Source organism: Oncorhynchus tshawytscha, linkage group LG05, assembly GCF_018296145.1.
Source record: "Oncorhynchus tshawytscha isolate Ot180627B linkage group LG05, Otsh_v2.0, whole genome shotgun sequence".
NCBI lineage: Eukaryota > Metazoa > Chordata > Actinopteri > Salmoniformes > Salmonidae > Oncorhynchus > Oncorhynchus tshawytscha.
This window is the reverse complement of record NC_056433.1, coordinates 59,846,631-59,872,203: the sequence shown is the minus strand read 5'-3', so window position 1 is coordinate 59,872,203 and position 25,573 is coordinate 59,846,631. Positions and strand designations below refer to the sequence as shown.

Here is a 25,573-nt window from a genome sequence, read left to right as displayed (position 1 = left end):
TTTACACCAGCGCACTGCTGCAGACAGTCGCGGGGGCAGCGCCATCTGACGTAGCTGATTGAATGACCCCATTCCAGTACACAAATTCCAGTGCCTCGTTTTTAAAGCTGCCTCTAATCTTTCGTTACGCAGAATGAAGTAGTGGGAACAGAAACATTATGGCTGCCAGTCTTTCCCTGACTCAGGTAAGTATTTTATTTCAAAACGAATGGTGATTAGTATGTAGGTGCCTTGTACTTCTTGGGCAAATGGATTTAAGGACTAAGTGGTTTTGAACTGCTGTGCCTCGCGGTCTTGAACTCTTTTGAAGTTTTCCTCAACCCAAGATATGACTGGGTAAAGTTTCTGCCTTAACGCCTTAAGCGACTGCGTAAGGGCGTTGCTAGTTAGGCTAACATTAGCTGCCTGTTGTCAATTTTGGAATGGTCGGATGGCTACAGTAGCTAGCTAGAACTTTTGCGTAGTTTTGTTTCTTTTGATTGTATTCACTGGTCACTACATTACCTAGCTAACTTTGCATATTGTAATAAAGGAGCTCTCAAAGTTCCTATTTGACTGTCAACATTTATTTGGAAGCGTAATGTTAGCTAACTACCAGTTTGCATTCATGCTGTGTGAGCCGCATAGCAAAGCTAGCACGGTAACATTAACTAGCTTCAATCCACTTTCCTCCCTTTGTAAACGTTTATTGTAACGTATTAGGTAGAGGATATCAAGTCAGCTGTCCGATGTGACCGTTTTAATAATTTATTAAACTGCCAATACAAACTAACTTTCACTAGGTAGCTTGCTATCATCAGCTAGTCAGAGAGAAGAGGAAGTAGCCGCATGTTGTCCCATATGACACTGCCAATGGCCAACTATGTTGCAGACGACCGCTGTTTTATTAATCACATTGATATTAGCATTGGTTTTCTGATTAATTTAAATTGATAGTGGACATTATTTGCCAGCAGTATTCTACTGGCTAAACTAGCTAGTTTAGCTGACATCCTGACTATGGTGATTTTGTTAATCTCATAGCTACTACATATTTTGACTGCATAATGATTGCGTTAGCTATATGTCATTAACTAGCTAGCGAAGTTAGTATGCACTGATTTATATCTTTGTCTTATGTTATGGGATATTGCCATTCTTCAATGGAGTGACATGTTCTTTACCTAGGCTGAGCTATACCAAGGCAAAAGACTGGGGTTGGTAACTACAGTTGGTGCAATTTCTTGGCAGCAGGGCTGTGCTGTGCGGGGGGGGAATAAGGATTGGACAAGAAAATACTGCAAACTTTACAGTATAGCTAGTATCATCTGCAGTTTTGTGAAGAGTATTCACTGCTATGCAATTAGTCACACAAAGACTCTGTGTTTAGGCAGCCAACAGTGCCAGGCACACAATTGTTTCCAATAGAAAATGGTGTGGGGGTCGGGGAAAGTTATAGTGAATAATGATCAGATTATGAATGTATTATTGAAGTAACATGCAATGTCAAACACTTTTCAACGAGTAAGCTAGATCTATATGTTTTATATAGCCTTTTGGAATCGTCTGACTCGTCTATAGTACTGTAAGGTTGCAGTTGTTAAAATGTTACATTTATTAGTTAGCTGTTCTTTGAATATTAATATTTTTGTAAAAGTGCAAAGGAGAAGAGCATAACCAATATTTAGTCTGTTCACAGAGAAAGCTCTTACTGGTCAAACACTCCCATTGTGAATGCACCATAAGCAGCTACAGGAAATGAATGTCAGTTTTCTTCTTCGGAAATCAGAAAATACCCATTCCTTTATTACATTACTTGAGAGGCGCCATTTGTATGTTAACTTTAAACAAGGTGGGATAGTGCTCGTCTATTTCATATGATCATTGGCAGATGACGGTCTTCTCCTGATCTGATTTCATACTTCGGCTAGACCCTATTTGTCTTATTAATTGTGTAAAATGTGGTAGTGCAGGCTATTCGTTTCTTTGGAGGAGTTCAGAAGGTTGGTTGACTCATGTTACTGAGGACTGTGATTATCAGTAGGATTTGATGCGGTGGTACGATTGATTATCTATGATGTTTGTATGTAATGTAAGTGTGTTTACGTCTATAATTTGTTTATGATGTTGACGCCTAAGTTGTTACGTCTGGAAACATTGTTCCCCTGCTGCTGCTGTCTTGGTTGGACTAGGTCTCTTTAAAAGTAGATTTTATCTCCGTGAGACTACCTGGATAATAACTTAGTTTAGCCTGTTGCTTGGACTAGGCATTCCACTTTCCTAACCACTTGATTTCAAGCACTGCACACACACAGTACTGAAGTACACATTGCCAGCCTATGAATGTATTGGCCTAAATGTAATTGAAACCCTGTCTTGGTAGAGGAACTTGAGACACACTGATTAACTATTAAGATGAACATGATGCATAATGCTCAGAGGAAACATTGATTTCCTGTAGATAGAGGCCTATTCCTATTTGTAATTTATTAGCCTTGCTTTTTGGCAGCTGCCAGGGCAATGTAATACAGGCTTGGCCAGAAGTCAAACAACCACTTGTGGATCTCAGCTAATGGGTCTACTGTGAGTGTACTGTGTTCTAGATGGTGTTCTGGTTATTTAACTAGCTAGTGCTTGCACGTTGATATGTAGGCCTAGCTTTATTTAATGGATTATATTTTTCTACTCAGAAATCCTATGCTGCTTTGCTTTTGCATCTTGGTTGATGTTGGACAAATTATTGATTGACATGTAATCTTATGATTGGCTTGCTTGAAGGGTGTTGTCTGGCCCTTTTTATGATTATAAAATGTGTCTCAAGGAGCATTTTATGTCTATCTCCACAGCTCTCAAGTGGAAATCCTCTCTATGACAAATACTATCGACAGGTAAGATGTCTTTTTGTGAGTCCATGGGCGAATTACCAGGATGTACTAAAGCAGTAGTACCTTGGTTTATAAGCTGAGTAACAGAGAATCTCTCATTTGGATGAGGGCTGTTCAGATGAGAGAGCACCAGATAGAATGGGAAATGCTGTGTCGCATTAGCCAGCAACTGCAGAACTGCACTGAACATGTCTCCAGGCTTTTCTCCACTCTGTGATCTATTCTGTGCGAGATGAGGCTTCTTTATGAATTAATGGTAATTCTTTGCTAACCCTGTCATTGCGGAGGCTCAAAGAGGACTAAGTGAAATTGCTAGACACTGCAATGGGAAAATGTGATGTATTAAGGACTCCCATCAAAGTATTAGCCTATCCTTAAGCATACCTGTTTTTAAATACTCAATAAAATGTTGTATTGCAAAGTCAGCACAAATTAGCTAGAGATCTGGTGCTTTTACTGGCTAATTCTTCTTTCTAGTGTTGACTTGTTTTGTCTGTGGTGTAGGTTGACCCGTCTGGTAGTGGACGGGTGGCAGCTGCTGATGCAGCCTTGTTCCTGAAGAGATCAGGCCTGGCAGACCTCGTCCTGGGCAAGGTAAGATACTAGATGACACAGCTGATGGCCAGATACCAAGCTATGGAACTTACCCAGTATGGTTGTTTACGGGAATTCCTATATGACTGATGTAATTTAAGTGATTTAAAATGTCTTCTTAGATCTGGGATTTGGCAGATTCAGATCGCAAGGGGTGCCTTAACGATCAGGTAGACCAGCTGTTACTTAGTAGATTTACAATGTCGTGTTGGACGTATTCAAAGATTCCTTGTAGTAAGACAACCAGAATACACTTCTTGTCTCTGCACCCATCAGCAATTCTTCATTGCTCTCCGGTTGGTGGCCTGTGCTCAAAATGGACTGGAGGTGGCACTCAAGAGTCTCAATTTGGCAGTTCCTCCCCCAAAGTTTGTGAGTACAATCATCACTGAAACCCATAGTCTCTATTCAAGAAACAGAGGTTTGATTTAATCGCATGTGAGCTTTACTACTGAAAAAAAAAAACAGCACCTTTGTTAATGATGCTAACTTTATTTTTTTAATATATTTTTTTTGTCTCAGCATGACACAAGCAGCCCACTTCTACCTGGGGGAGTGTCCATTGACAGCCCATGGGTGGTCAAGGTGAGGGGAAACCTATCAATATTTCTTAAAAAATGTAATCTTGTCCTGGTCTCTAATAATGAAAGCAGTAACAAACCACATGTGGATGACACATTTCTTTTTTTAACATTTACCTCTTATTCAAATCAGTTTTTCAAAGCCATTTCAGGGGGGTTACGAACCTTGCAAAATCAATCAATTACTTTTAACTAAAGTGGAAATTATGCTTGAATCACACACCTGTACCATGTTCCTGTGTGACTTTTCAGACGGAAGAGAAGCTGAAATTTGATGCCATATTCGAAAGCCTCTCCCCCGTTGGTGGAATGCTCTCTGGGGAGAAGGTCAAACCAGTGTTGCTCAATTCCAAACTTCCAGTGGATGTACTGGGAAGGGTAAGCCTAACATACAGTATCTTCAGGGCTCCTAATGAATGAGTTTTGGTGACCACCACAGAGTAAATGCATGTGTGCCCACTGGGGGGTGGTCTTGTGTTAAACATTTCTGTTGCTTTTCCAAACTTGACTTGGATGGTCTATTTTACGACTGGTCTATTTTACTGATTTGATGAATTTTGTTAACATATTGCTGGGTGTAGTGAACTCCCCCATAAATAATGTTGCAGGTATGGGAACTCAGTGACCTAGACAGAGATGGTATGCTCGACCGAGATGAGTTTGCTGTGGTAAGAAATGATGAATCATTAAAGTGTAATATAAACATTTAGTATGTTCAAAGATGAAATGTGGACTATTTTGTCAGATTTAGTGTGGGGTTGTGCTTCTCGACTAGAATAAGTAGTTTGTCAACATTGGACTTCCCTGATCTTACATTGAAACAGACATGAAAGGCAGATTTATGTATGTAAATTGTATATTTATGCGTGTATGTTCTCCTTCATTAGGTCATGTACCTGGTCTACAGAGCTCTGGAGGGGGAGCCCATACCCATGTCTCTGCCTACTACCCTTGTGCCACCCTCCAAGAGGAAAAAGCTCCCTGTCTCTGTACCCCCTGTGATGCCCCTTTTACCCTCGCCCCCCTCCATCAAAGAGAGACGCTCCTCCCATTCCGGGTCCAAAACCCTGCCCTCCAAACCAGCAGCGACCCCAGTCACAGTGAGTATCCTATTCATCCTAGTATGAAAGTGAGGCTGAAAGACTTACCCCCATCTCTAACAATCCTGTCCCCTCTGTCTCTTTTCAGTGGGCTGTATCTCCTCCAGACAAAGCCAAGTATGATGAGGTTTTTGCAAAGACCGATCTTGACATGGATGGTCTGGTGTCTGGGCCTGAAGTCCGAGATATCTTCCTAAAGACTGGCTTGCCCTCCGCCACACTAGCACACATCTGGTAAGACATATCAGGACATGTTTAGTATAATTTAGGCGACTTAGATAATATGCGGTGCCTGCACTTGCATTTACTAATTCAATCTGGACGTTGGTCATATAGGGCTGGTTTCTGGACCTAGAGTAAATTCTTGGACTAAAAATCTATTTCAATTAAGATTTTCTATTGAGCAGAACTAGGCTTAATATGGGTCTGTGACCTGCCTATAGTTTGACAATATTTTGCCCATTCCTGGAGGGGTAAATTGATCTTTCTATTGTGTAATGTGGTCATCTGTGTTCCACAGGGAGCTCTGTGACATTGGGGACATAGGGAAGCTTACCAGGGAACAGTTTGCACTAGCGCTGCATCTAATTAACCAAAAACTGACCAAGGGTGTGGACCCACCCCAGAACCTCTGTCCTGAAATGATCCCTCCCTCAGACAGACTAAGCGTTGCAGCCAAGCAGGTAAGACTCCTCTCTATTGTCCTGCACGTTGCAACCCAGTCTTAGACAGCCAATAATATGAATATCTTATTTTTATCCAGTGTATTTCTCTATGAAGAATGTCGGACTATTTTGATGAATAGGCTACTTAATTGTGATGCAGATTTGGTAACGTCTATTTCCTGATGTTTTACTAAACCTTTCCTTCCCTTCTCCTGTGGTGTGGGTTTTTGTGTTCTAGCTTGCTGCTGTGTCTCTGACCCTGTCTGTGTATGCTGTCTCTTTGCATTCTTCCTCATGACTCATGCATTGTACACAAGGTGGGATCTCCCTCTAACTGGGGACTCTCCTGAGTGTTGGCTTCACGGTGTCTCCGGTTAGCCCCTGGCAGTGTCACCCGCCCATGTACCTACCTCATAATATTTCCTTGGCTTTCCTCCTAGTTCAACTGTTAGTCATTTTAGTGCCCTCTACCATTTGTTTGCATGTAGATGTGCTTTCGGTGTTGTCCCCCATTCAGTTTTTCTTGTATGGGTCATTTTGTGATTTCTTTAGCAAAATGGGTTTGATTTAACTGGTGAGATTGATTAGTTGCCACTTTAGCTGGAGGCTCATATTATTCCACATCATGTTTGCCATTCCATTGAGTTAATGTTTAGACATTGTGTATATGTTGTAGTGTATGTCTGGTCAGTAAAGCTACACTGATGTGAATGTAAACATTGTTTTCTGCTCTCAATGATCTCTTCCCACCAGAGCAATGCAGCAAATCTGGCAGCAGACTTTTCTGCCATCAAGGAACTGGACTCGCTCAGCAATGAGATTGTAGATCTACAAAAGTGAGTGGCAAGCAGTTGTGTTCGAGGGATGGGTTAGCTCCAGCTTTGTTTTGACAGGAGTTTGTTGGAGCTTGTAACTTCTCCTGTTAAGGTTGCTATGACAGCCAAGGAACTGGGTCTTGCTCTGTCTCACATTGAAATATTTCAGGGAATACATGGTATAGTTGCATGTTTTAAGGGGATCTTGAGAAAAGAGACAAGTTCTCCGCTAAGGTATGTTTGTTGTCTGCAGAAAGAGCAGATGGAGGGGAGCTGGTAGACTGACCAGTGGTCCAGGGACTCATAAGTGCGGAAGGGAGCCTTCAAGCAGGGTCTCCAGAGGTTCTCTGTCTCACTTTTTGTGTGTGTATGTGTGATGAGGGAGAAACACCTGCTGAAGGGGAAGGGGGGGGGGGTCTCTTAAAATGGATCTCTTTATAGTTTGTAGTTGTTACTTCCCTTTTCTGGTAAACAAATATTGAGGATAGTAGTAGTCTGCATCAGTTTATGAATATCAGCTGTGAGTTTCAATTTTAGGAAAGATGAGGAAAATTTGGATTTTAGCATAGTGGACCATAAACTGCAAAGATGATTCATGTTTTCAAGATTGCTGTGAGTGTCCTCGAAGGTGCTGCTGTCCTTGAGGAAAGGTATTCATGCGGTGTACTCTACCCTATGGAGGGGCATTGGATGAAGCTGTGTTTTTTTAGCTGAGCCTGAGAGCATTACTGGGTGAGGGTGTCATAGATTTAGAATGATTGTCCGAAACCAGCATTTTCTTATTTTTGGCTGACATTGGAAGAGGTGCATGGGATGTTGTCTACACATGTTGTTTCTGGATGATTGCCAGCCAGGGCATTGCAATATACAGTCAGTTAAGTTAGTACTCCTGACTCGTACGTCGCCTACCTCACTTCAGATTCTCTCAACTGGCTCTACACTCTCTCTCGACATGTGGGGCTGTTTGTATCTGGCTGCCTTTTTGTTTCAACAGTCTTCATGTTGAGCAAAACATTTCTATTATTGATTTGATTAATATAAACTGTAGTAATATATATTCTGTTGCATATGCCTTTTGGCATTTTAGTGTTCTACCTTGCTAAATGAATAGTTTTGTTATTGTCAGTAGATTTAAGGATTTGGACTTGGTAGGTAGAGCAGATAACCGAAGAGGCCCTGCCTATTCTGCATATTTTCACACATTTTAAAATATTTTTAAAATCTTTATTTAACTAGGCAAGTCAGTTAAAAACCTCTTACAGCTAACCCCCCTACTTTTTTCAATTTCCACCTGAAGACATACCCAAATCTAACTGCCTGTAGCTCAGGCACAGAACCAAGGATATGCATATTATTGGTTTCATTTGAAAGAAAACACTCTGAAGTTTGTGTAAATGTGAATTGAATGTAGGAGAATATAACACAATAGATCTGGTTTAGATAAAACTTTTTTAATTTTCATTTTTATTGTTGTATCATCTTTAAAATGAACAAGACAAAACAAACATTCAGATAGGATGATGGGGACAATTTCAGTGAAAAACATAAGAGGACAACAGTACTTGTGCAAAGTTTCAGAATGATCAAATTTTTGTTCTCATTTTGTCTGTCATAGTTGAAGTATACCTATGATGAAAATTACAGGCCTCATCTTTTTAAGTGGGAGAACTTGCACAATTGGTGGCTGACTAAGTACGTTTTTGTCCCACTGTATATAGAGTACAGGGAACATAAGGTTGAATATATTATTATAGACCTGCTAGATCTACTGTCTCTATTGTATTAGTAGATACAGCTGGTCTGTAGTGTCTCCATTTCACTTTGGCCATTGTTGTGGGCCTGTCCTCCCCTCAACAGCCTCAAATAGGCTATTTCATGTGGGGGTGGGATGGAGCGGCAGACACGCATCTCGGCCATGCTCCCTCTAATCCACAATATGTATATATACACCCACAATGTATAGCCAACGTGTACTTTACACATTTCATTACATTTTTATATATTGCTACTATTTTTCTTTTTTAAATCACATATTTTATGTTATTAATTTCAAACAACGGCATTAGCATGAGAATAACTTACCAGTCCAAAACGATGTCCTCTCCGTTCAAAAAATATTCCTCCATTTGGGAATCGCTACATGAATCGTCCTCCAACAATCTCTGTCTCAATTTCCCGATCAATTTCTTCTAAAATTGTGTGTACATCTGTATATCTAGACTTAGATTTAGCTTTCTCTGACTTAGTCGCCATACTGATTGATATATAAACAGCTGAAGATGCACTTTCCCAAAACAATGCTGTGCGTAACATGCGTGGCTCCTTCCGGTATGAATCTCCAATGGCGAATGACCTTCTTTACACCGGAGTTTACTACATGGGTTGGTCTTCCAACACATAACCATTACATATTGCAGTTTAGCTCAGGTCATTGGCTATCTACCTAGCTAGATTTCAAGACGATCAGTGGTCATTGGGTTAAAATACAGTCAATCAACGAAACAGCGGTCATATCATTGGTGCACAATGATGTCATTACTTGTTGTCTTCAAATCGCTTTCTTTCAGTCAATACGTCCCGCGAAATGACCCATCATGTTTGGTTGTGTTACAAACAAACCAGTTGATTGCAATGAAACCAAACATGACTGGAAAAGTCACGTTTAGTGTGTGTATTTACATCGAATGTGTCGTCGAAAATTGAATGAGACGGAATTCACGACACAAGCGGTTCACAAAATGTTTCGTGTTAGGCTATAAAAATGGATTTTATCAAACAAATGTGTAACAATGTGCATTGGGATTGCAAACCGAGGAATATCGTCAAAGGTAAACTATTTATTTTATTGCAATTTGTGATGTTACGCCTATGCTGGTTGAAATGTTTTTTTTTATGGGGCTTTGTTGTCACATAATCGCATCATAAATCCTTTTTTAAATCTGACAACGCAGTTGGATTAGCAAGATTCTAGGCTTTCGACCCATGTGAGACATTTGTATTTTCATGTTTAATATGACTATTTATGTAGCGATCACCGTATATTGTCGAATTTAATCCCGCTAACGGGTTCGGTGCGCAGAGAGGTTAAGAGCAAATTCTTATTTTCAATGACGGCCTAGGAACAGTGGGTTAACTGCCTGTTCAGGGGCAGAACGACAGATTTGTACCTTGTCAGCTCAACCTTTTGGTTACTAGTCCAATGCTCTAACCACTAGGCTACCCTGCCGCTCCCTCATCACATCCTCTGCTCCTTCCTTTTTACCTTGTCATCTGACCATGCAGGGATGGGATGGGAGGGGTAGGTGGGAGGATGAACTGACAGGGGAAGGAAAGACATTCATCCCTCCCTCTCTGCTGAATCACTGAGACTTCCTCCAGGCAGCCATCTACACACAGCCCTGCCCCTCTCTCCTCCTCCTCCAATTTGCCAGAACACACACACACAATACCCTCTCTCGCTCAAGGCTGTTGCTGCAGGCATTGGTCGGTCAGTGTGGTCTGCTACAGAGGATCAGGATGGTGGTGCAGGGAGAGGAGCTGTCATCTGGTGGTGGGGTGGTAGCCTGGCTGGGGGTGCCCTCGGTCTCCACTGTGATTAAAAACTCATGTCTTCTGTGCTGGTCTTACAGGGAGAAGAGCTCTGTAGAACAGGACATTAATGAAAAGGAGGAGCGCGTCAGAGAAAGGACCAGTGAAGTCCAGGTACAGTAAACTAGCTGCCTGCATGCCCCTCAGCTCTCTCACTACCCTTAGATTGTTTATTTTCATGCAGTTGATGACTCTATTGTCTGAATTCATTTTTTGTTGTTGTAAGATGTTACAATGCTGTAACATTCTACTGTTTTAGCTGCTCTTGTTGAATGTGTTAGCGGTAGTCTGCTTGGTTCTATTAGGCTGTGGCTGAGCAGAAGAGAACATACTCTTCTCTGTTTGTGCGTCTGAGTATGAGTCAGAGCCGTCTCCAGTAGTTCTATGATGCACACGTCTACACAGTGTACAAAACATTAGGAACACCTGCTCTTTCTATGACCGACTGACCAGGTGAATTCAGGTGAATGCTATGATCCCTTATTGATGTCACTTGTTAAATCCACTTCAGTCAGTATAGATGAACGGGGAGGAGACGGGTTAAAGAATGGCTTGTAAGCCTTGAGACAATTGAGATTAGAGGTCGACCGATTATGATTTTTCAACACCGATACCGATTATTGGAGGGCCAAAAAGGCCAATGCCGATTAATCGGCCGTTTAAAAAAAATGTATTTGTAATAATGACAATTACAACAATACTGAATGAACACTTAATATAATACATAATACATCAATAAAATCAATTTAGCCTCAAATAAATAATGAAACATGTTCAATTTGGTTTACATAATGCAAAAACAAAGTGTTGGAGAAGAAAGTAAAAATGCAAAATGTGCAATGTAAGAAAACAAACATTTAAGTTCCTTGCTCAGAACATGAGAACGTATGAAAGCTGGTGGTTCCTTTTAACATGAGTCTTGAATATTCCCAGGTAAGAAGATTTAGGTTGTAGTTATTATAGGAATTATAGGACTATTTCCCTCTATGCCATTTGTATTTCATTAACCTTTGACTATTGGATGTTCTTATAGGCACTTTAGTATTGTCAGTGTAACAGTATAGCTTCCGTCCCTCTCCTCGCTCCTCCCTGGGCTCGAACCAGGAACACAACGACAAAAGCCACCCTCGAAGCAGCGTTACCCATGCAGAGCAAGGTAAACAACCACCCCAAGGCTCAGAGCGAGTGACGTTTGAAACGCTATTAGTGCGCGCTAACTAGCCAGCCATTTCACTTCGGTTACACCAGCCTCATCTCGGGAGTTGATTGGCTTGAAGTCATAAACAGCGCAATGCTTGACGCACAACAAAGAACTGCTGGCAAAATGCACGAAAGTGCTGTTTGAATGAATGTTTACGCGCCTGCTTCTGCCTACCACCGCTCAGTCAGATACTTGTATGCTCAGTCAGATTATATGCAACGCAGGACACGCTAGATAATAACTAGTAATATCACCAACCATGTGTAATTAAATAGTGATTATGATTGATTGATTGTTTTTTATAAGATACGTTTAATGCTAGCTAGCAACTTACCGTGGCTTACTGCATTCTCGTAACAGGCAGTCTCCTTGTGGAGTGCAACGAGAGAGGCAGGTCGTTATTGCGTTGGACTAGTTAACTGTAAGGTTGCAAGATTGGTTCCCCCCGAGCCGACAAGGTGAAAATCTGTCGTTCTGCCCCTGAACGAGGCAGTTAACCCACCGTTCCTAGGCCATCATTGAAAATAAGAATGTGTTCTTAACTGACTTGCCTAGTTAAATAAAGATGAAATAATTGTGTAAAAAAAAAACACAGATTAACGATTGTTATGAAAACTTGAAATCAGCCCTAATTAATCGGCCATTCCGATTAATCGGTCGACCTCTAATTGAGATATGGATTGTGTATGTGTGCCATTGAGGGTGAATGGGCTAGACAAAATATTGAAGTGCCTTTGAACGGAGTATGGTAGTAGGTGCCAGGCGCACCGGTTTGAGTGTCAAGAACTGCAACGCTGCTGGGTTTTTCACTCTTAACAGTTTCCCGTGTATATCAAGAATGTATTACCATCCAAAGGACATCCACCCAATTTGACACAATTGTGGGAAGCGTTTCAGTCAACATGGGCCAGCATCCCTGTGGAATGCTTTCAATACCTTGTAGAATCCATGGCCCAATGAATTGAGGCTGTTTTGATTGCAAAATATTGGGAAGGTGTTTTTTTTGTGTTTTTTTATTTATTTAATTTTACCCCGTTTTTCGTGGTATCCAATTGTTAGTAGCTACTATCTTGTCTCATCGCTACAACTCCCTTACGGGCGAAAAAAATGGGCCTGATGTAAAAATAAAATGTCGGTAAAACGTTCCAAATGATGACAAAACTAAATACGCTAGACAGTGGGATCCCTTTTTGTTGTTTAATCTTAGGGATCCCTTATACCCCTCTCCCGCTCTAATCCTGTTAACGGGATTGATTTGACAACATCCAGTAAAATTGCAGCGCACGAAATTCAAATTCAGAAATACTCATTAAAACAATGCATAAAACATACAAGTGTTATACATCAAAATAATGCTTAACTTCTTGTTAATCCAGCCGGTGTGTCAGATTTCAAAAATGCTTTACGGCGAAAGCAGACCATGCGATTATCTGAGGACAGCACCTCTCATACAAACACATGAAAATCAGATTTCAACCAGGCAGAAGATCTTCTTCTGTTGGCACTCCAAAATGTCCCACAAACATCACAAATGGTCCTTTTTGTTCGATAATGTCATTTTTGTCCCAAAAATGTCAATTTATTTGGTGCGTTTGATTCAGAAATGCATCGGTTTCAACATGCCTACAAAGTATCTAATAAGTTACCTATAAACTTGGTCCAAACATTTCAAACAACGTTCCTAATCCAACCTTAGGTACCCTAAAACGTAAATGTTTGATAAAATTTAAGACGGAATTAACTGTTTCTAATACCGGATCATAACAATGTGAAGCGCGTTCCAGGTCACGCGCACCAAAACACTTGAATCCATCTGAGTGACACATGGAAAGAATAGGACAACTTCTTAATTTCTCAAAAGAAAAACATCAACCAATTTCTAAAGACTGTTGACATCTAGTGGAAGCCATAGGAACTGCAACCAGATTCCTATTAAAAAGGGCTTCCCACAGAACTAGTGGAAAACACATTGACCTCAACATTTTTTCCCTGGATGGATTGTGCTCGGATTTTCAGCCAAAGCAGTTCTGTTATACTCACAGACATTATTCAAACAGTTTTAGAAACTTTGGAGTGTTTTCTATCCAAATCCATGAATAATATGCATATCCTAGCTTCTGGGCCTGAGTAGCAGGCAGTTTACTTTGGGCCCGCTTTTCATCCGGACGTAAAAATTCTGCCCCCTAGCCCAAAGAGGTTTTAACCGCCTTATTGCGCAAATATTGATAACCATCATATCGAAGTGAACTTGGAGTCACGACTTAGGAAACCATGTAGTTTATTAGGATACAGATGAAATAATTTATGATGAACTTCACAGGGTGGTGAAAGTGTACCAACTTGATGCACCTTCACAATAACTATTGAGTGTCTAATTCTGGTGACATGATTGACTCTTTACTGCCGTTGGACAAATAAAAAATATTCTCGCTCTCAACCATAATCTCATTTAGACTAGCCAACCCGCACTGTATCTGCGAGATGTTGACATGTGCTAAAACCAGAATCGGCACATTTGCTATTTAACTTCAGATTTATATTGGGTACATTAAAAATTTAGGAGAAAAGTGTGCACTACGTCATCACGCACTGATTTTTATCCACAGCGAGTCCGTTTGTGGGAAACACAACCACTGCTGAGAGAATTTGCATATTTTCTTTATGTGGATTTGAGAATAATTGTATGAAAATCTGCCGCCAATTGGCTGGAAACCTAGCTAGCGATATTTAAAAAATTACATATCTATATTCTTTTACAATTACCTCCATGTTATTATCAATGATATGAATTGATTTATTGATATAACCTATTTAGAGGAAGTATGTTATTATACTTTCATATTCTGTCATCAGGGGTTGCCAATCTTATTTTATGCAAACAAATGCATTTTTAGGAAAACATTAAGTGTTCTTGAATAAGCCAGTGCCATAGCAGAGGTGTATCACCTGTAAACCATAAGCCTGTGTGTGACTATCACCTTGTCTCTATTGATCTTACTGGATGTATGAATGTCAGGTTTAATTATCTCCTCTCTGGTCCTGACTTCATTAACATTTTTAAACACCTAGAAAAAGGTGTACATTACCACACTTTCATCCCAAGTGATCAAACGTAGAACTCTATAGGCTATATTAACTTCCATTCAAGATTAATTGTCTGCTGTGTATTTGTGAAAGACTGCTTTTTCTTTGGTACTGTAGGTGTTAGCCAGTGGTGTGAAAGGCTGCCATTAGACAGACAGCACTGTTTTCTCACCCCAGGGTTCTGCTCCGCAATGACCAGTCATTGCCAATTAGCCAGCATCCATATATTCATGGTGGGGGAAACTAGCTGGTTTTTCAAGAGCTGTATGAGTAACTAAGATTGGATTGTACAGTAAAATGTAAGGCCCAAAAAATATTTTCTCAGTGATCATGGATTATTCTCTCTACAATACATGTTTATTAAGTCATATTGTACTTTCTGACTAATTAATTATTCTGAACAAAGAGGGATCAATAAACTATTTGCATGTTAGTAGGCTAACCATGAATCCTTGGCACGTGTAGCAGTCCCTTCAAAATGATTAGGAGATGTGGGCAGGAGTGCTTTGCCGCTGTGCTGACGTTGGTTTGATAAATGGCTTCTATTTTGGGCTGCGACTCCCTGGCTACTTTAAACAGACATAGCTTAGAGTGCAGAAGCTCCCTAGAGGAAACGGACAAAGACTTTCATCCTTCTGAGCCTGGGCTGAGGAGCGGCTGATTAGTTTTATACCACCAACCACACCCTTCTACATACACTTCCCCAAGAAACCTCATGTAGGCATTAACACTAAGTCAAAGTGTGATGCCACTTTGGGTAAACTCGCATTGATTTGGTTGGAGCACCTCGTCAAGGCTGGCAGTCATAACGGTTAGACTCTGACACATCCTCTCTGCAGACTGCTCAGTTAGTCTCTATTCCTATCCTCCTCTGCTCCTCTATCACTTATTTTTCTCTTTCTCTGGCTGATATGTGACTCTATTATGACTCCACCCCCCCCAGGAGTTGCAGAATGAGGTGCAGAAGGAGAGCGGGGTACTGCAGCGGCTGCAGTCTCAGCGCCAGGAGGTCCAGGATGCTCTGGAAGAGCTGGACCAGCAGAAGACCACTCTGGAGGAGCAGCTTGGTCACATCCGCCAGCAGTGCAGCCATGAGAACCAGCTGGTGAGACTACATGACCTATCAACCAACCATAACCTCACACAGCACCTGGAACACCTTCAGAGAGGAACCAGTCAATAGCAAGTGTATTTGTTGGTCCGCTTGTCCTCTATTTTGTTTTAACTCTTCTTTTTTTTCTCATCTCGTGTGTGTGTGTGTGTATGTGTGTGTAGATCTCATCACTAGAGGTGGAGCACGCGGAGCAGGAGCAGAGGATAGAGGAGTACGAGGAGCAGCTGGTGCAGGCCAGAGAGGAGCTGCTGCGGCTGCAGGAGGAGACTCAGCATTTGGAGGAGAAGGTGCAGGCAGCGCGGGAGCAGCTCACCCCCTTGCAGGAGTCTGTCCGAGACTCCTTCTCTCAGGTCTCTCAGGTGAGTCTACTCAGACTCACCATCATTACTACCACAGTGGTGGCATGGTGCAAAGATTTAATGGTGGTGAGACAGAACAAAATCAACGATTTTATAGTGATTGGTGTAAATTCAGATTTCACTAATGTCTATTCCTGACATAGGAAAATATACAAGAGAATATCAGGTAAAGGGTGAGTTAGTGGATTGCTCTCTCTCTCCCTTCTATTCCTCTGCCCTTTACCTCTGTCTGCACTGGGGGCAGGTGGAGCAAAAGCTGAGTGATCTACAGTTGGAAGAGAGGACAGTCACATCCCAGCTCAGCTGGAAGAAGGCCCTAGAGGAGGATCCAGTGCTGGTGAATGGTTCAGCGGATGAGCAGCATCAGGAGGACCAGGCAGAGGAGCTGAGAGTGGAGCCACCAGCCATCCAGCCACAGATGGGTCCGGCTGAACCGAGAGAAGAACAGATAGAAGTAGTGAAGGAGGACAGGTCTAAGACCCCAGAGGAACCGGTGCCTAAGTCTGATGCCTTCGAAGACCTCTATAACAGCCTGTCTTCCACTACCTGGCCAGTACTACAGGACAACCCTGTGAAGGCAATATATCATACTCTGAAATATGTAATTTACAATTTTGTTCATAAGTCTGTATTCTGTCATGCCATCATGGTGTCTGACATGTGTTTTCCCTTCTCTTTCCTTAGGAGCACATTAGTCCTGTTGCTTTCACTCTCCAGGAGCAGAGAAGTCCTACTTCTGAAGTTGAGGTAGAAGAACAGGAAGAGGAGTCGTTTTAAGCTAGCACTGCCAATGAACAATATGGTCACATCATCTTTAGCCATTGGATTCTTCCCTGGGCTCATGCCTGACCACTGTACTGATAACCTGTATCTTCTCAGCAGGTGGAATCCCCAGAGCCAGAGGGGAGACCAGAGTCAACTGAGCCTCCGCAGGCTACCCCGCCTGCCCTGCCCCCACAGACCACTCCCCCTCCACTCCCTGCCCAGCCTACCATGTCCCCAACGACCAGCCCCCCTCCGCTCCCTGGCATGGACTTCTTCCAGTCAGACCCCTTCATTGACCGTGAGTTCCCCCTCCACCTCACAAATGGTACAATTAACAGGAGCCATTTCGAACTTGAAAAACCTATGTTTTTAATGAAATCCCAACTGATTATTGTATTTCCTTCCGTCTCTATGTGCAGATGATCCATTTAAAGATGATCCGTTTGGAAAGGCAGATGTTTCCTGTGAGTGAGTCTTATTAACTCACCAAATCGTATTATCACCATATCAGATATTTTCATATTAGCCTATATTTTGAATGTTAACCTATAACATAGCTGTTCTTCATCAACAGATCCGTTTGGTGGAGACCCGTTTAAGGGCACAGACCCCTTTGCTGCTGACTCCTTCTTCAAGCAGTCTTTGGCAGCCCCCTTCCCTTCTGCTGACTCCTTCACCCTCGCCGACCCCTTCAGTGGGAGTGCCAGCCTAGCAGAGCCCAATCTGTTTGCCGCTCCGCTCAACAATGCTGCCGGAATGGACCCCTTCAGCTCCAAACCCCAAAACAAGGCAGCCAGGGACCCATTCAGTGCCAAGGTCAACAATGTGGATGCGGATCAGTTTGGATCCAAAATCGACTCCCTGGCAGAGCCAGATCCGTTTGGCTCGCAGGGCACCGCAGGCCCAGATCCCTTCAGCTGCTCCCAGCCAGGATCTGAGCTCCCCACCGTGAGTGGTGCCACCATAGAGATCCTATTAAATTAACATAGTATTCTCATTCCTACTGCTATGGGTGCCACAGTGCTGAACTGTCCATATGCCTTAGGAACACTCACTCAGGCAGCTACCCAGTTTACCCCAATCCCTCCCCCTGCACCAACACTTTGTGTTAATTATGCTCCCAGAAAGACTGTCTGTGCATGGTTATGAAGATTGACTGTGCACTTACTCCTGTCCTTAATTATTCTAGCTAGGTTGGCACTGTTTTTTTTAAGGATTTGAGTCATAAAACTGACATTGTATGTGTTTTTCTCCCAGAAGGATCTCACTGCAGCAACTAATGACCCTTTTGCACCTGGAGGCACTGCAGTAAATACTGGCTCTGACCCAGGTAAGACTCCAGGGATGGAGCTTCCCTCTGGGCAGTGGGTGGTAGGGCAGATGGTAGCACCCTGTTTGGCTAAACTGTGTGTGCTGAGTAATATCTACACTGTGTGTGTCCTTCAGATCCATTTGCTGCCGTCTTTGGCAATGAGTCATTTGGACTTGGATTTGCAGACTTCAGCGCACTGGCCAAGGTAAAATCCTGATTGGGTTCTCTAGTTGTCCCTGTTGTGTATCATCATCGTGAGAAGGACTAGGGAGCACTAGCTATTAACAGGGACTTCCATTTAATCTCCGTGTCCTTTTTTTAGATAAGGAGTAGTTTGATATCTGTGGGTGTGAGCATGTCTGGAGAGGACTGCCTGTTAACACATCCCCCCTCAATTATTCATGCTGTCAAGGAGGAAGGTGTTGGTGGTGTTGATGTAAACATAAGAGAGTAGTCAGTCATGCTCTTCTGGACCTCTGGTTGTTTGCCAGTCGAACAGTTGTGACCCCTTCGCCTCATCGAACCCGTCCAACAACAAGAACCTGTTTAAGGAGGACAGCCAGCCCAGCAGCCCAGATGTTCCGCCAGCTTTGCCCCCCAAGACGGGAACGCCCACCAGACCTCCCCCTCCACCTCCAGGTCAGTTCTCCTGCTGCTCCTAACTCTGGAAAGCTTATTTTCCTTCATGGTGTTTGTTGTCAGTGCTTTTCTACTGCCAATTACAAGTAGCAGAATGGCATTTGTATTTAAAACATGGATATTTAGTACCTAGTGTGTTTTTATAGTCCTTGTTACACTTGTTAGGAGTTCTCGCCTGGGCGCCTCATTCCTTACTGAGGTGTGTGTGAATGCAGGTAAGAGATCCTCCATCTCCAGATCAGAGTCGTCGGAGTCTTTCCACAGACGGGGACCATTTCTGCCCCAGGGCTCAGGAGATCCCCCTTTCTCCCAACCTGCCAAGGACACTGCCCAGGACCCCTTCGCCCCATCCTCACCCCGCCAGCCTGCACGGGACCTTGACCGATTTGCCAGCTTTGACAAAGTGAGCACCTCCCCTGCCCCCTCTCACCTTCCTGACAGCGACTAGGTCGCCCTCCTCTGTTTCCTCGCTCACAAGGCACATCCAGCAAACAGCACTCTCAGCATCTCCTCCATCCATAGCCAGACTCTCAACCTTAACTATCTGAGGAGCATGTTAAGGCCTTAAGGAACTCTGTGTGTGTGTGTATATAGACTTTTGATTATTTTAAATGCATTCCTTTGTTTTGCTAAAGAGGTCATCTCTATAATTTTGTTAATTTTTCTCTATATTCCTTCTGCCTTGTGTATTCCATAGTTATTTTATTAGCAATGTTATGTTTCTTTATGTAAAGTTTTATTTATATCTGTAGTTACATTTCTGTTTATTTCTAAGTTGAACTGGAGTTTAGCCTTGTAATAATTGAAGATGTTCCCTTGATTAACTTGCACTGCCTATCTTTACTCACTTAATAGTGTAGATATAGATATACACTGAGTGTACAAAACATTAGGAAAACCTGTTATTTCTATGACGTAGACTGACCATGTGAATCCAGGTGAAAGCTATGATCCCTTATCAATGGATCTTGTTAAATCCACTTCAATTAGTGTAGATGAAGGGGAAGAGACAAATTAATGAGGGATTTTTAAGTCTTGAGACATGGACTAGACAAAATGTTGTAGTGCCTTTGAACGGATTATGGTAGTAGGTGCCAGGCGCACTGGTTTGAGTGTGTCAAGAATTGCAACGCTGCTGGTTTTCATGCTCAACAGTTTCCTGTGTGTATCAAGAATGGTCCACCACCCAAAGGACATCCAGCCAACTTGACACAACTGTGGGAAGCATTGGAATCAACATGGGCCAGCATCCCTGTGGAATGCTTTTGACACCTTGTAGAGTCCATGCCCCGAAAAATTGAGGCTGTTCTGAGGGCAAAGGGGGGTGCAACTCAGTATTCCTAATATTTTGTCCACTGTGTATATTAATAAACATTCTAATATATTTAAAATCAATCATCTTCACTGAGTGACATTAGTCACCACTAACTGGACTAAAAGCACACACGTATTCTGCATATCACTCATGAGCCCCTGGTTGGCTATGGATGGAAAGGCTGCTTGCTTTGACTCCTGTGATTTTATTTATTTAGCACAACCCCAGAAAGGATGAAAGGCTTGCTCGTGCTCCTTCTCCTCCTCCCTCTGACTGCCTCCACCCTGCATGACCTCCTGCGCCCTGCACACACTGTGTCCTTGTGTCTGATTGGCTGGTTCCCAATGACCCTCCACAGCTCCTCATCACCCTCTCACTCTGACTGGAATCATTCCTCATCCTGCATCCTACCATTTGTCCTACTATTACCACTAATACCACCCATTAGCACTGACTGCACTGTGGAGGATACTTCTGCTCTTGAGTTTTTACTCTTCTGTTCCTCAGTCAAATAAGCTCAATAAAAGGTCTGAAGGGTTCCATCTCTGGGCTCCATGTGTATCCATATTCACCAGGTTGATTTCCCACAGATTGCTGCTGTTTGTGTAACAGAGTTAAGAACGTACCATAAGCGCGCTCCACAGCTAACTCAAAATGTTGTGGATTGAACCATCCAATTTGTACCTTTTTTGGGTGGCACAACCCGTTGGAACATTGTCAAGGAGAGCAGTCACGTGTTGGCAAAGCAGAGGTCCCGAGTTGGAGCCAGTTTATGAGGGGGGAGAGGTACTAGCTAAGAAAGCAGCGTGACGTCCGTAACATTGGGTCCTTTTTATGTTCTAATATGATGTGTCAATTCTGGTGTAATCAAATTCAATTATGACTTGAGCTGTAAAAAAATAACAATCGGTTTGCTCTGAATTCACTAACCTAGTTTTACTAGCCTCTTCATAAGCATGTATGGATGTTTGTTAAATTGAGTAGCCATTTTATGAGTAGAGTAGCAGAAGTCAAATGGTCCAGAGGGTTGAAAGGGCAAAAAGGACCTCTGTCTTCAGATTAACACTAATGTGTGAATGACTCCGTGCATTAGGCAATTGTGGTCAAACTACTTCGACTACAGTTAACGTGATTGAATTTGTGCATATAGTTCTAATGACACTACTTACTACTAGTTGTTAACCTTTTTGCTAAACTCTCTTCAAAGTACCCTTTATTAATATTTATGTGCCAAACACCAGGCAGTGAACAAGACTCACATGCTCATTATCTATAGGGAAGTAATAATCTTGTAAAAACAGTATAATGTCTCCCAGGTCTTGACTGTTAACCTTTGATCTCCTTGCCAATGTGCAGAACTCTATATAGAACTTCTGCTTTCTCTTTGTCGATCTACCACATCTCTCCTTTTGGTATCATTCACATGCACTTTAGGACTAAGAAATATGCATGTTGCAATCTGAGCCAATAGTCAGCATATTGCAGTACAATACTGTATTAATTTACATTCACATTGATATAGATGGGACACTGCAGAGACACGCATGCTTCTTATTATATTCCGTATGTACTCACTAAATACTAACCAGGTTTTGCCATCCCACTGTCTTATGTGCATGATGTCTGTTGCTGTTTGAAACAGACTTGTAAATTCTGTCACACGACTCTGGGGTGGGGGGGTAATACATTTTTCATTTTGATTTTAAACATTGTGAGAAATTGCAACTGTTTGCTATTGGAACAAACAAAAAGCTATATTGTAATCTATAGAATGGAACAGCTTACCATAACCAAGGCAATCAGTATGCTGTTGCTTCGGAGAGACATGGCTGTTTTTAATACAGAGAATTACAGACATGCTGTGTCTTGGGGAAATTTGTGACCAATATGGGGGATGTTAAATTCAGTGGATGTCTTTGGGGGGGTAGTAGTATGTATTGTCTGGTTCTCTGAGGTGTTCTGATGGGGCTGTGCTGTGTCTATGCGTGTGTTTTTGTGTGTTTCTATGTGGTGTGAAGCAGCAGTACCCTACCGAGGAGGACATGATTGAGTGGGCGACGAGGGAGAGTGAGCGGGAGGAGAAGGTGCGCTTGGCCAGACAGGCACAACAGGAACAAGAGGATCTGGAGCTGGCCATTGCCCTGAGCAAGTCAGAGTTCTCCTGAAAGACTCTGGTCAACCCTTGTGACCCAGCACGCACCAAAGGAAGGAAGGAAGGAGTGAGGGATGGGGAAAACTGAACTAAAGGGCCTACTATTCGGTCCCAATGAAGATATTTGAGTATTTGCTCCTCGCTCCTACCCACCCACCAACCCCCACAATTCCACCAACTGTCTTTTGTTTCACTCACAATTGGCATTTTCATAGTTTGTCTATGTAATAACAAATCTTCATGTTTGTTATTTTTGGTGTTTGGCTGAGTAGTGGGTATAGAGATGATTGGCTGTAAGACTTCAGTAGTCGTCCTGATACAATCCCCATGTCTATACTGTATGTGTAGCTGTAATGTCCCCTCATTTCAACTACACAGACCACATTGCTAATAACCAACTGCAAAAGTTCAGTCCCCATCTGCATTGCTCTTGCCTGCTCCAGACCAGATGGTATTGAGCTCCTTTAAAAAAGATATTGACTTTATATGATTAACTCTAACAAGATAGGAAAAGAGTAATGTTCATCTAATTCATCTGGGTGAAAACCAATGTCAAATTGGAATCCATATGTGATCAAGCGTTGCCTGGGGCAAGTGACCTGAGTAGTTGTGCAAGTTGACTGCTCTCTGGTTGCCCCATTGATGACAACCCTAAATGCAAAAAATTCCAGTAGTCTGGTCTTTCTGGTTCCTCACGTGTGTAGGTAAAAAAGGCTACTTTACATTTTGATCATAGTCTTTGTGCAAACCAGAAAATACTCCTGACTTGCCCAATGGGTGCCTTTTCAGACCTTAATGTCAATCTCTGTCATTCATCAGGCTATACACCAGACATCTACAGTACAGAGTGAATTGGATTTCATGGCTGGGGTGAGATCTTGCTTGTTTAAAAAAAACAATGTTCTTAGATGACCTGACGTATGTCCTTACGTCAAGGTCTACCAAATTAAATGAATTAGCGTTTTATGAGTAGAGTAGCAGAAGTCAAATGATCCAGATGGTTGAAATGGCTAAGAGGACATCTGTATTCAGATAAACACTAATGTGTGAATGACTCCGTGCATTAGGCAATTGTGATGGTCAGACTACTTCAACTACAGTTAACGTGATTGAATTAGTGCATATAGTTCTAATGACACTACTTACTACTAGTTGTTAACCTTTTGCTCAACTCTCTTCAAAGTACCCTTTATTAATATTTATGTGCCAAACACCAGGCAGTGAACAAGACTCCCATGGTTGTACAGGTGCTAAAAAGAACTAAACCAGTAAAACCACTTATGTCCAAACCTGTGCATGTAGCCCCAAATGTAGGCCACTTTTAATGATCTTGATATATAATCTGCCCCTCCCAACACTACGCACCAATACAGTCAAAAGATGAAGAACATGACTAAACTATTTTATTTTGTGGTTCATGAAGTAATGTTGTGTTAAATATCAGATCAAGATTTTGGAAAGTAGGTCGGTTGTACAGGAATATTATTGAAATGTATTTTAAGTTGAAAGATATAATGATTGAATTGTTAGCTAGAAACTTGGAAACATGTGTGAAAATACTTCCTACTAGAATAGCTGGTTTTGCCATCTTCTGTAATGTCTGTTTCCAAATGTCACTATAATCTACAACATATGACACCTTGTCTCATCTCTTTAGAGATGCAATAGTTTAGTCATGTATTCTGGATAAAGGAGTTTTTCCTGTACTCTTGCTTAGAAATACTCCTGGCCCCACTATGGAAAATTCTCCCTTGTTTTATATACACTGCATTTTCAACACGTCTAGTTTTAGGTGAATACAGCTGTCAGTAGGAGGTTCCGTTGTAAAGCAAATGGCTGTCGCTGCTCATGTTAGTGTTGTAAAGCTACGCATCTTTTTTTGTGTGTGTTTTTCACTGAAGTGATTCCACAGTGTTTGACTGCATTTCAAAGTCTTAACTGACTGAGGAAAGTATCCTTTGCCTGTTTGTACAAAGGCTGTTCTTCTGTCTGAACTTCAGTCACTTGGGGGGGGGTTACTTACAAAGCCCTGTTGTGTTGGCAAGGAGAGGCCGAATTGGGGGTGAAATTAAATTAAGGCATGTTAACATCTCAAAGCATACCATTAAATGTTTTTTTTGTTTGGTTATTTGTTTTCAGATGAAATGAGACTGTCACTAATCAAGAGGGCTATACTGTGAACGTACACTGTTGACGAGGGAAAGATAAGGCGCTGGAGTGATATGGGCTGACTGTTTTCTGACCAATGCACAACTTCTCCTGCTTTTCATCCAGGTTGTTTGAGTTCATCAGTAGAGAGCATTCTGTAAATGAGCTTTGTGGTCAGTTATGACTTTCTAGTGTTTTTCATTCAATACATGGTTCTGTTTGTAAATACAATGGAGTTGTCCATTCTCCTGAGACAGCGGTTTCTTTTATACCCTCATCTAGTATTTAAAGGCTATCAAATACTATTGATCATTTGTATAGACTTCTCTATTTTCAAATTACAAACCACTTTTCTTTCTAGGCCGTCTACGTATAGGCTTTTAAAAACGGGCTAATTGTAGGCCTATTTTAGTTAAATTTAAACATGTCAGTATTGGGAGTTATGGTCAGAATATGGTATGTGCAACATTTTAATTGAAAACAGAATAATAAATATAAACGTCTCGAACAACACCGGACTGTTAAATGCTTTTTTTGTGTGAGGATGGATGGTGTCAATCAAAACTGACAAGCATATTACCAATATACTGTTTTTAATAATAGATGTGAAAGCCTTCATGTATTTTATAATGGCTAAATGCCAAGCAACTCCATAGTTGACTTCCAATTAGTTTTTGTCAACTAGCAGTAGTCTTGGAAATCCCAGACCTAGGGCAGCAACACGCTGGAACATTGGTAGGTCTACATTGTTTGGAGGCCACCCATCTGATTTGGGTTTCTCCAAACCTGATCTTGGAGGGCTACCCTCCTGTAGGTTTTTGCTCCAACTCCAGTTGTAACTAACCTGATTCAGTTTATCAACCAGCTAATTATTAGAATCAGGGGCGCTAGATTAGGGTTGGCGCAACGACCTACAGGACAGTAGCTCTTTAAATTTATTTCAAATGCTTCACAATTCATAAAAAGTGACTAGCTGATTAAGATGATCATAGAGCAGAATATATAAGATCTCCTAAACCGGTGTTTACCACAGACCTTTTTTTCGTTGTTTATCCAAAAACTCAATTTCCCCATAGACTTTGTCCAACGAACTATAGCGGAGGTAGTACCTCCAAAAATACATTATTGCTCTCTAGAATACCACAGTAGGAGTCATAATACACTTAACCTAACAGTCAAACAGGGAAATGGTTCCAATCGTTTTCCCACCATTCAATTTTCACATAGGGGATTTTAGAAACACGTCAAATAAGACCTGTGTTTCATGTAGGTTTGAT

The 25,573-nt window shown here is 41.9% G+C and overlaps 1 protein-coding gene across 7 annotated transcripts; it reads left to right on the top strand.

The window, feature by feature from the left end:
- Positions 1-35: 35 nt before the first annotated feature.
- eps15 (epidermal growth factor receptor pathway substrate 15) lies at positions 36-24,809 on the top strand. 7 transcript variants are annotated; one of them, XM_042322173.1, is made up of 25 exons: positions 36-185; positions 2,826-2,867; positions 3,369-3,458; positions 3,581-3,628; positions 3,735-3,830; positions 3,981-4,043; positions 4,292-4,417; positions 4,648-4,707; positions 4,927-5,139; positions 5,228-5,373; positions 5,660-5,822; positions 6,558-6,640; positions 10,249-10,321; positions 15,436-15,597; positions 15,768-15,965; positions 16,210-16,542; positions 16,650-16,712; positions 16,848-17,028; positions 17,150-17,194; positions 17,305-17,678; positions 17,988-18,060; positions 18,177-18,247; positions 18,534-18,681; positions 18,897-19,084; positions 22,015-24,809. In XM_042322173.1, the coding sequence occupies exons 1-25, from the start codon at positions 159-161 to the stop codon at positions 22,159-22,161; spliced, it is 3,213 nt and encodes a 1,070-aa protein (XP_042178107.1). In that variant the 5' UTR covers positions 36-158; the 3' UTR covers positions 22,162-24,809. The 7 variants fall into 7 exon arrangements, with proteins under 7 accessions (XP_042178107.1, XP_042178106.1, XP_042178109.1 ...); XM_042322172.1 differs by having other exon boundaries at positions 16,845-17,028; positions 17,991-18,060; XM_042322175.1 differs by lacking the exon at positions 22,015-24,809 and adding an exon at positions 20,214-20,538 and having other exon boundaries at positions 16,845-17,028.
- The last annotated feature ends 764 nt before the right edge of the window (positions 24,810-25,573 follow it).